At 52.9% G+C, this 11,558-nt stretch overlaps 1 protein-coding gene across 1 annotated transcript; it reads left to right on the top strand.

Moving 5' to 3' along the window:
• Positions 1-492: 492 nt before the first annotated feature.
• dnajb11 (DnaJ heat shock protein family (Hsp40) member B11) lies at positions 493-11,235 on the top strand. Its single transcript, XM_069196478.1, has 10 exons — positions 493-710; positions 1,444-1,600; positions 4,137-4,234; positions 4,722-4,854; positions 5,606-5,748; positions 5,897-5,979; positions 6,858-6,915; positions 7,461-7,572; positions 8,227-8,386; positions 9,334-11,235. The coding sequence occupies exons 1-10, from the start codon at positions 637-639 to the stop codon at positions 9,396-9,398; spliced, it is 1,083 nt and encodes a 360-aa protein (XP_069052579.1). The 5' UTR covers positions 493-636; the 3' UTR covers positions 9,399-11,235.
• The last annotated feature ends 323 nt before the right edge of the window (positions 11,236-11,558 follow it).

The raw sequence follows: 11,558 nt of genomic DNA, 5'->3' as shown, positions 1-11,558 counted from the left end.
CCTAAAAAATTCCCAGCGCATTAATTAACCATCCGGCCTGATTCCGACACCGACTGCTTTAATGTCAGACAACACACACCGCAAGGTCGAGTCTTCCAACAGCACGCTTGCGGGGAAATAAATCGTTATGTTTAAAATGTTATTTCTAAGCTCTCAGTACGGGATTTTATCCACAGAAGCTGAGGCAGAGCGTTCCGCTCACAAAACTCGGACCGATTTAAAGTGTTGTGAAATGGGAGTCAGATTTGCTTGTGTTTTTTTTTTTTTACCAAAAGACTATAACCGTAACAGGTATTTTCAGAAAATTAAACCCGGTGACAGCTTTTATATCCCCCACCCCATAACACACAAACAAAAACGAATAGCTTCTGCTCAGCAACTGATTTGAAAGTAAGGCGCCCTTTCTCAAGAGGGCGGCGTGCTCAGCTGCCCAAGCCCAGCGCGCCCCCTGCAGGCAGGCCGGGGAGGGGCGGGGCCTTCGCGGGGGCGGGCCTTCCGGGCGGAAGCGCCGCTGCCGAGCCTGCGGGAGAGAGGCAGAGTGACAGGAGGGCCGGAGCGCAGAGGGGGAGAGAGCCGGAGAGCGGGCTGAAGTGGACAAATACAAAAACTACATAAAAAAAAAAACTAAACATCCATATGGCTTCCAGGGTACTGAGTCTGAGCAGCGCCTGCTGTCTGCTGCTGTATTTCGCGGCGGCTGTGCTGGCAGGGTGAGTCAACCGAGGCGCTTTCAGCGGCGCTCATACCGGCTGGTACACATGTTGCGCTGTGATTGGTCTGCCGCGGCTCGGACCCTTCCGCCGGGCTGGGCGGCGATGGCAAGCCGCCGCTTGTGAATTGCGGGTTTTGAGGCTGTTGCACTTTTTAACAGGCTTGCTGGCGGCGTGTCCCCGTAGGGGAGCTGGTGTATGTTGCACTGGTGTTGCCTGGTCGCTATACACGCTTTGAAAGGGCTGGCGCAGGGTCCGATGTACGCACCTCCTTACCTAACACACCGGTCCGTGCCCTGTTACATACTGGGATGCATCAGCCCGTTTCTTTAAAACTATCTCGTCAGTTTTTTTTTCAAATATATATATTTTAAGTGGGTTGCAAAACTGTACGCAGACGTTTCCATGAATGCAACCGACTCGGGGTTCCCTCTCGTTCGGGGTTCATTCGCTCGTGGGTTCGGTTTCCTTTCGGCTGACTGGAGGGAACACCAGCCCCATTGCGTGTTTCATGTCCGTCCCCTGCATCTGGGAGGGATACTGTGGGAATCCTGGAGTGTCCCTTCTGACTGTAATAAAGACTTTCCTGTGCGCGCTCTCAGAGTCTCTTCACACTGGACCCCACAGTGCTCGTCCAACAGCCCCGAGGGGTACAGGGGGGAAATGGAGCTGTCTGTTTCCAGCTTGCGTGTAAGCAGCCCTCTCCGTGGCGCTGTCTGTTCCTCGGTTCCAGGCGGGATTTCTACAAGATTCTCGGGGTGTCCCGGTCGGCGTCCATCAAGGACATTAAGAAGGCGTACAGGAAACTGGCCCTGCAGCTGCACCCGGACCGGAACCCGGACGACCCCCAGGCGCAGGACAAGTTCCAGGACCTGGGCGCGGCGTACGAGGTGGGTGAGCCGGGCCCGACTGGAGCGCGGAGTCCTGCTGCTCCTCGGTGCCCCCAAGCGCAGTGGAAACCAGTGAGCTGGACCTGCAGGAGGCTGCTGCTGGGGCACAAGGGGATGACCTGGTTTGATTTTGACACGTCCCTAGAAGCGTCCCTAACATTCCCGACGAGTGAGCCGCAGGAGGCCAGCAGGGCTGCCCCTGTAACGCCAGGGCCTGGTAGCTCATGGATATCACCGGTACCAGGAGTGCGTGTGTTGCTTTGTAAGGTGTTGGCATCATTTCCTTGAGCAATACGACAAACAGTACACAAACAACAAGGACATCCCAGCACAGTACAAGTGCAGCTCCCACCCCCAGCTGTGAGCAGGTGTTTAATAGCCTCAGCTGGCTTCTCACCTGCACTCAGGCAGAAATCAGTCTGTGCTGCTCTTGCTGAAATATTCACAGCAGGATTGCTGCCCAGTACCACACCCTGCTGTAGCAGTACGTGCTGTGACTAAAGAAGTCAATGATATGAATGCTAGTATATCAACTTATAATAAACTTTATTTTATATAGCTCCTTTAAAGGTGGCTTCTCAAAGAGCTTTACAGAACAACAACAATGAAATAAAAATTACACAAGATTTGCACAATGAGATCACACAATGAGAGGAGACAGTAGATGGGGGTACTGAATACAGTAGGATCAGGGGGTAAAGAACAGAACCAGTCAAGGAAAGGTGTTTCTGAAGAAGGTGGCTTTGAGTCTGGATTTGAAGGAGTTTAGAGAAGGTGGCTCTCTGATATCCCTGGGGACTTCTGCGGCGTTACTGTAACCCTCCTCTCTGGCTGGGTGATGGAATCCTTCCTGCCCTACACTTGCACTGGGCCCCGTCCAGTGATTTCGATTATATCACTCGATCTCTTCTTTCACTGCCTTGTCTCCTGTGCTATAGAGTGTTTCGGTTCAGGTTGTCACTGGAAATGTCAACTGGCTCAACGGGTTAGACAAAGGTCGGTGATTGCCCAGCAGGTCTGTGGTGTTTGTGGGGCCTGTCAGTGATCCAGAGGCTGTAGTCACACCTGGACTGTTCTGATTGGCTCAGCTGTTTCCTTCCTGCTGTCTCTCTCCCTCAGAGAACGGGGGTGGGTGGGTGGGGGTGTGTGTGTCAGTATAGACCCCGGAGAGAAAGACAATCGCCTTACTGGCATCTGGGCTACAGTTGTGTAATATTATAGCACCTTGTGTCGTGGACTATGCTTTTGTACAACCCACAGTAACATTAAAAGGAAAATCTGGGTCATGATACCCAGCAAGCCCTGAGCCTGAAACTCAAGCAGGTGTTGTTGTTTATTAGCTCCTGGGCCTTTTTTGGCAAGACAGACCTAATTAAATTGTCTTCCGAAGAAAACGTATGTGTAATGTAATAGCGTCCCTTCTGTTAGACCTGTTTCCTGAATCTTCTCTCGTTCGGTCTCAGTTGTCTTTAGCAACGTGTTTCGGTTGCAGCAACGTAAAATTCAAAACGTCGATGGCTTTTTCCAGAATCGCGCTTGACTGGGGCACGGCAGCTCCGTACCGGCATTAATTAGGTGTGTTTTGATGACGTTATTAATTGCACCTGCCGCGATGTGGAAGAGCTCGGGGCTCAGAGAGCACGCTGCCTCTCGTGAGCCGCTGAGAGTTCCTTTGTTGTTGGAAACGGAGGCCCGTCCTGATTGGTGGACAAGCATGTGTGGCCGCATGTGATTGGTTGAGGGGTGAAGGGGTGAAAGTTGAATTAGCCAGCTGTTTTAACCACGCGGCTGTCTGAGACGCCGGGACCGGAAATCTGCGAATCTGCTCATTACATAGTAATTTAATATGAAACTACATCAGGAAATCTTAAAAGCGTTCTTTTCCCAGCTATAGCAAGCGTTATTTCAGAAGAGCTGCTGTACATTTGTAGAAAAAATACATAAAATGAAAACGCATTCCTATCTCTTTAAAAACAAATATTAGAGATTACATTCCTGAACTGCGTTGAGCACTCACACAAAATACTGAATAATATAGCCAGGTTATTTAATGGAAATAGTAAGGCAATGCTATACTGTACCTACTCTGTGTTTCACTGTTGATGTAATGCATGCGTTTCGTAATAGTGAAGAAACGATTCGATTTGAGAATTATGTCCAAGTACCAAATGGTCAATGGTCTTACATGACTTGTTCCTGTGTTGTTGGAAAATGACGCGGACAGAATCGTCCTTTTGATGAGCCTCTTATTCTTCACTGCACATTGTATGCACGCAGTCAGCAGTCTTTTTGTGCACCTGGTCCTGCGTGGTGCCAGATGCTGTGGTGTTTGTGGTGGCTCCTGTGGGTGCTTGGCCACGTCCTTCTCAGTTCCACCTGGTGCTGCAGAGCGGGGAGTCGGGGTGCGAGGTCCCTGACCTTAACTGTATCGCAGGCATCAGTGGCTTGCGAAGGGAGGCCTGCAGGGACTGGGGGTCCGGGGCTCCCCCGTCCCCCCAGGGAGTCCCTAAAGGGCAAGAGGTGTGTGCTCCCGCAGGTGCTGTCGGACGAGGAGAAGAGGAAGCAGTATGACGCTTACGGGGAGGAGGGACTGAAGGAGGGGCACCACAGCTCCCATGGGGACATCTTCTCCAGGTGGGTGGGGACAGTGGGAGGGGGGGGTGGGGACATCTTCACACGAGGCTGGTGAGGCTGGGCTGGTGCCCTGTGGTCAGCCTGGTAACAGCGAGAGCTCTGTGGATTGGCTCATGGGACTTGATATCGAGTCCAGTCCGTAACGATTGCTCAGTTCACTGCTCGGCTCGGTTGGGCTTCATCAGCTGTTTTGGTAGTTGGCACAGTGGTTAGCACTGCTGCCTCGCAGCGCAGGGGCTCTGGGTTCGATTCCAGACCTGGGGTGCTGTCTGTGTGGAGTTTGTATGTTCTCCCCGTGTTCGCGTCGGTTTCCTCCACATATCTGATAGTTTAATTGGGTTCTGGTTTGAGTGAGAGAGTGGGGATGGATGAATGAAACCATTCTGGTCGGCTGATTGTCAGCTCCGTGCCGTTGGTAGCAAAATTACACCCTACCTCACGTCTCATCCTCTTAAATGATTTCTCCTCTCCTCTCTCTCTCTTCCAGTTTCTTCGGCGACTTTGGGTTCATGTTCGGCGGTAACCCGCGGCAACAGGACCGGAACATTCCCCGAGGAAATGATATCGTCCTTGACCTGGACGTGACCCTTGAAGAAGTGTATTCTGGGAACTTTGTGGAGGTAAATCCAGACAAGCACAACTTCCCCCCCAGAATGCATCAGGAGTGAGGGTGGGGAGGTCATTAAACACAAGCCGCAAACATCAAGTAGCGGATGATGTGTTAATGTGGTGATTATGCTAATTACATAAACTGTTTAAAGTAAACATTAACGTGTAGATGAAGAGAGTAGAAGGACAGGAAGCCCTCGGTTTAAAAAAAACTAATGGAGGGAAGGAGTGTTGTTATTGTAGAATGTCTGTTAAATCGGACATTGTAGTTCTTTCAGCCCAAAAACATACAGGAAGAATACATACTATGTATGTTTACTGGATCTTTTGAATTGCGATCAGCGCAGTAAAGGAAAATTGTTCCTGTGCCCTTTTTATCAGAAGCACACAAGCTCTTTATTCCATGCGTTCTACAGTAAATACACTGTTCAAAATGCGCTAAAGCCCTCGAAGCACCGATCGCCCATCGTAAGCAACTGACCTGTCGTTTCAGGGCATGGTCTGTGTTCCTGAATTTTGAACCTCTTTAGCATTTATTTTAACTGTGTGTTATTATTTGTACCTTTCCCCATGGTTGCTGGGATGTCCGATATTTCTGGTTTTAGAGACTTACAGTAATTCCCCTTCAGCAGATTTTGCCTAGTAAAGCCGAAGTTGGTGAAACAGAGTTCGCGGCTTGCGCTGGAATTGCAATGAAGAAGTTACTGACCACGGGGTGTCCCTCCCCTCCTCTCCCCCGCGCACTCCTGACCTCTCCTGCAGGTGATCCGCAACAAGCCGGTGGCGAAGGAGGCCCCTGGGAAGAGGAAGTGCAACTGCCGACAGGAAATGAGGACCACGCAGCTGGGGCCAGGCCGCTTCCAGATGACCCAGGAAGTGGTTTGCGATGAGTGTCCCAATGTCAAGTGAGTGCTGGGATCGGTGGGCGACGGGGGGCTGGACGTTAGTGCTTCGCCCTCCCGGGACAGACGGGGGTATCCCCGAGCTGTAGGGGGTGGGGGGACACGGCGCCCTGACTCCTCTCTCTCTCTCTCTCTCTCTCTCTCCCCCCAGGCTGGTGAATGAGGAGCGGACTCTGGAGGTGGAGATCGAGCAGGGGGTCAGAGACGACATGGAGTATCCCTTCATCGGTGAAGGTAACGCAGCAGACTCGCAAACTGTGGTTAAACGACGTCAAGCTTGCGAGAGCGCGTGGCCTTGAAGGCAGAGACGTGCCCACAGTCGTTTCTAGTGGCGTTACTCTCCTCGTGGGCGAGTTTCCTCATGCTGCGACCCTACACCGTGCACCGGAGTGATTTCTACTGCACTCTTAGACAGCAGACCGCGGGGGCTCAGACTGAGCGGGGAAAGTCCCAGATCCAAGAGGTGCCTCGTTTTCTGGGATGAAAAGATGGATTCCAACCGTCTGATGGGATCTGTAAGGGGGTCTTCATGCAGTGCATTTAAACAGGAGGCAGGAGGCACTTTTGCTGCACAAAGGGTTGTGGGGGTAGGGAACGAGCTACCCAGCCATGCTGTTGAAGCCCACAGCCTGTTTTGTTTCTAGAAGTAGCCTGGAGGAGACTCTCAGATCAATGGCCACTGCTCCTTTATGGGCATCATGTGCTCAGTGAGAGGGCTGTTTTCCGGAGCCCTGAGCTCTGGAAATGCCAGGCGGGAGTCTGCATGCTGTCGCAGCTCAGCGAAAGCTGAGGGAGGAGCCTGGAGATCAGCATGGAACAGATCAGGGGGCTCAGTGCGGGTGTTATGGGACGTGATTGGTGCGGTCTCTAGACTGGGTCCAGGTTAGTGTAGGAGCTGTTGAATTTTAGATCAAGGTCTGGGCAGACCAGCATGCAATGAGCAGCGCACGTCTGTGGAATAAACAATTGAAGTGAGCGCAGTAGTTTCCCACACCGATGGAGGTAAGACACTGTTTCCAAACGAGGCCCGAGGCGGTATCGTGTTGTCCACACCATTGTGTGCTCTTCCCGGCTTGTACAGTGTGTATGATTGTCTTCCTCTCTCTCTGCAGGAGAGCCGCACATCGACGGGGAGCCCGGAGACCTGCGATTCCGCATCAAAGTGATGAAGTGAGAGCCCCGGGGGATTGCTGTGGGTTTAGTGCAGGAATGAGCGAGCTGGGAACGGACGTGTGGGAGTGCTGGGGAGAGAGCTTGTGCTACAGCTGAGAATGCAGTCCTCTCCTTCTCCCACTGTTCCCATTCCCCCGCTTGAACCTGTGATCCTCCCTCCCTCCCTCTCTCACCTTCTGCTTTCTTCTTCTCTTTCTCTGCTTTCCTGTACCCTTTCCCCTCTCTGCTCTCTTCTTCCCTGTCCCCATCCCTCTCTCCTCCTCCTCTCTCTCTGTTTTCCTCTGCCCTGTCCCCATCCCTCTCTCCTCCTCCTCTCTCTCCTTTTCCTCTGCCCTGTCCCCATCCCTCTCTCCTCCTCCTCTCTCTGTTTTCCTCTGCCCTGTCCCCATCCCTCTCTCCTCCTCCTCTGTTTTCCTCTGCCCTGTCCCCATCCCTCTCTCCTCCTCCTCTCTGTTTTCCTCGGCCCCGTCCCCTCTCCCTGTGTCTCTCCCTCCTCTCTCAGTGAGAAGACTGGTGGTCTGATGGTGTGTGTTTCTCCTCAGACACCCCGTATTCGAGCGGCGCGGAGATGATCTCTACACCAATGTCACCATCTCCCTGGTGGAGGCGCTGGTGGGCTTTGAGATGGACATCACACATCTGGATGGACACAAGGTGCGCTCACGAGTGCCCATGCACGCTGCCTGACCCGTTCTCATGCGGCATGAGCACACCTCCCAATAACAGACTGGGAACACTCTGCCCCCTTGCATTTTAGACCCCTCCATCCAAAAACCACAAGCAAGTCATTTATATTCCGTCCTCCTGTTTGGCAACGAATGGATGGAACAGTCAGTCGCCTACCTGTTGTTTTCATTCAGGTGAAACAACGTGGCTGTGCATTTAAACCTGAAATAGGAGGTTCTTCTTTACACAAAGGGCTGTGGGTATATGGTACAAGCTAGGCAGCCATGTTGTTGAAGCTATCCAGCAGCTGAATTGATGGCGTGTTTGCACTGGTTGAATGTGGAGTTCAGGACTATACCTGTGCGTTTCACAATTTATGAATGGCGCTATGAAATTTAAATGACATTTAAATGAGTTCTGGATTAACAGTGCAACTATGCAAGGATGGAGAGGAAATTTAAGCTTTATAAATGCTGAAGTTGATTCGCTGGGAGCGGCTGACTGAGGGCCTTATTAATTAGCTGCTGAGCCCTCATGAGCTGAATGGCCTGTGTGTGCCTCAGTGCTCATAGTCTCTCTCTCTCCCTCCCTTCTGATTTCTGCCATTCTTCTCTGTCCGTCTCCCGCTGTCTGTCCACGCAGGTGCACATCGTCCGCGACAAAATCACCAAACCGGGGGCCAAGCTGTGGAAGAAGGGAGAGGGGCTCCCCAACTTCGACAACAACAACATCCGCGGCTCGCTGATCGTGACCTTCGACGTGGAGTTCCCCCGGGAGCAGCTGACCGAGCAGCAGAGAGAGGGTGAGACCCCCGAGACGCACGCGTGGAGACTGGGGCTTCCCCTCGGGTTGAAACAATTCATGGCTGAGGTCAGGAGTGTTCACTGGGCAGCTGGTTGAGACCCCAAAAACTGAGATCTGGGGAAAAGCAGGACTACAGCTGCCCATCCCAGACTGAAAGATGAGCTTGGCTGGTACTTTTGGGTTAGCAGAGAAAAACAGTGGTCTTCTGGGAGATGCAGGAAGTTATTCTCGTTGGCGGACATCTGTATTTTAAAGGAGCTGTTAGTCTTCCAGACGTTTATGTTTTGCCCCATCGGGCTGAATTTGTACCAGTCAGCTTTTCTTCTGACTGGCTTCTGGACAAGTGAACAGCGGACCCGGGCTGTTGTTTTCTTTCCGTCCTGGAGAAGAGATGGTTCTCTCTGGTCTTAGAGAGCATCGGGGATTTCACTTCACCCGAAACTCTTAATGACTCCGGGGGATCGCTGATGGTCTTTGGGCATTGTGCCTGCCCCACACCACTGACCTGGATCGAATAATAATCGGATGAAGTGCCTTTTTTTAAACCTGCAGGGCTTTGCCTGTCCCGAGACGGGGTCACGGGTGTCTTCCCAGGGGCCGAGGGAACAGCCTGGTCGCTTTGAGAAGCTGTAGTGCAGGGGTTCCCCAGCCTGACCTCTGGAGCGCCCCATTCCCGCAGGTTTTAGAGGCCACTGTCCAATCGACAGTGTTGTACGGCTTCACTGTGATCGCTCAAGCGGGAGATTGGGTTGAATGAAGTCGTTCAGAGGCCGTGGGGGATCGGAGCCCTCCAGATGGAACAGCTTACCTGCCGACAGCGCCAGGGGGCTGCCAGGCTCCGGGTGCAGGTGGTGTGCAGGCCTGGCTGTATCGGGGCTCTCTAGGAGCAGGTGGCAGGTGTTAGTGTGACCCCACCCTGTGTGACGCAGTTGCTCTTGTTTGCAGGGGTGAGGCAGCTGTTGAAGCAGACGCCACTACAGAAGATCTACAACGGACTGCAGGGGTACTGACCCCACTGGCACACTGGACTGCCGACAGACAGACAGACAGGCGCACGCAGAGAGAAAAACAAGCAACAGAGTTTATTTAATTTCCAGTTTGTGCTCTCAGGATGGGTTAATGTCCTCTTTGTATTTTCCACTTTCAATGTTTGGGATGTCTGTGACATTCAGATCTTTATAGTTGTCACAATTTTATTTTTTTTATGTTTTTTTTTTCCCCTCCCACGCATTTATATGTTTGTTAATTTTAGGTGGTTCATAGAGATCAGCCAAGGTCTTCTGAATGGCAGAAGGGAGTGTGGGTTTTTTTTCTGACGCCATGGGGCTTTGAGATGGGAGTTCATGTGTCGTCATCCTTCTTGATCGAAGACCACCTGCATAGGAGAGTGCGGGTTGGGGGGGGGGGGAGGAGTTTCAAGCTGTCAATCAGGCCGTCACCTGGGCTACGGCTGCCATGACGGAAGGAACCTGCCAATCGCGGCTCTCCAAAGTCTGAACTGGACACAGCAACCAATCACAGCTGGGAAAGAGGGGGCGTGGCTTGGGAGAGTGAGAGCAGGCGGTGCTCGGCCCTGGAATTTCGCTGGACTGGAAGTTCTGGACGTTTTTTTTTTATTGCTTTTATTTTAAGCCTTCAGCTGACCATGGAATGTACCCGTTTTATTTGTCCTTAGAGACATACAGTGTGTAAAATCTAGGTTTCTGTTGGGTCTTTCCATCAGGAAAGCAAACACCAGTATGGTCTCGGGTTCCCTGTTTTTATATTTTATTTTATCTGTATTCTGTGTGCCCCAGTGGTGGTGGTGATGTACCCCTGCTCAGAACGCCCCAGCGGACATCTGGGAGAGCATTCTTATATTTTTAAAAGCGAAACGCCAGTGGGGCTGCCCCGGTGTTGCACGTGTCCATCGCCAGTGCAGTGGAGAGGGCCCTGACGCTGTCGGGGGGGCGTGTGAGCCCGCTGGTCCCCGTGCTCCTCAAGGGGCCGTGACCTCAAGCCCGGACCAGCGAAACAGGTGTGGCCCTCTGGCCGGGGCTGTCCCCTTTATGATGTCATAGGAGGACCTCCCTTTATGATGTCACAAAGGAACCCACCCCCCCTGCTCCGCAGCGGCTGACACTTGGGAACGGCTCCAGAAACAGGGCTGGACTAGAGCAGGGCTGCTCGTCTAGCGGGGATCAGCGATCCAGCAGCAGGGTTCCCCCAGGGCTGGAGCTGGGCGCCCCTCGTTCAGGGATATTCTAAACTGGGGTGGCCGAGTCCGGCCCTTGAGGTCGGCACGGTTTTATTCCACCTCTGACCTCAGTCGGGTTCTGTGATTAAGAGGTGAGGATCACCTGCTCTTTAGTTAGTTGCCGATACGGAAATGCCTGTTATCCCCTCTGTGGTACGGGGCCGGGCCTGCCGGTTCTGGTCCAGCGGTCCGGCTTGGTACCAGGAGTCCACTCCTGGTGGTACCCGAGGCCCCGCTGGACCTGCTCTCCCCCTGGGCCTGGTTCTGGTTCTGCCTCGCCCCTTCCCGAGAACGTCCGCACCTGGTCGGGTGGCGTTACAGGTTGTAAATTGTCCCCCTTGATTTCACTTATTTTCTTTCGTTGTGCCCACCCTCTTGGCCTGTCCCAGCGCCGAGTTGGGACGGTTGCGCGCCTGTGATTCTTCTTTCGAAACAAACCTCTCCAGCGCCCCTGCGCCTGTCCCATCAGCTGGTGCCCCCCGTCCCCCCGCCCTCTCTCTCAGCACCCTCATTGTCCAAACTCTCGTCAACTCGAGAGTTGTAATTTTCTAGAATGCCCTTAATGCAATTTTTTGACTCCAGGCTGCAATTAAAGAGTTTATAAGAATGTTTCCCTGTTGCACTGTGCTGACTCCAGTTTGGGGACTCTCTCCTGTCGCGCTGTGCCCAGGACAGGGCTGCTGCTGCAACAGCTGTGTGTGTGGCTGCAATCGTGTGTCGGTGTGTCACTGCGCGCCGGTCACCCTGCATCTTGCCGTCTGTGTCAGGGTGTGAGCCCAGCAGTCGTGTGCGTGTCCGTCGGGGAGTGTGGACTGTGTGCATGGTGGGGTTTCAGTAAGTGGCTGTGGTCAGTCTGTGTCCAAGGTGGTCAGTCAGCTTCAGTAAGTGGCTCTGGTCAGTCTGTGCGCGTGGTGGTCAGTCAGGGCCTCGGTGA

The sequence above is a fragment of the Lepisosteus oculatus genome, chromosome 12 (genome assembly GCF_040954835.1).
Source record: "Lepisosteus oculatus isolate fLepOcu1 chromosome 12, fLepOcu1.hap2, whole genome shotgun sequence".
Classification (NCBI taxonomy): Eukaryota; Metazoa; Chordata; class Actinopteri; order Semionotiformes; family Lepisosteidae; genus Lepisosteus; species Lepisosteus oculatus.
Note: the sequence above shows the minus strand (reverse complement) of the source record. Positions and strands in the feature narration are given on the sequence as shown.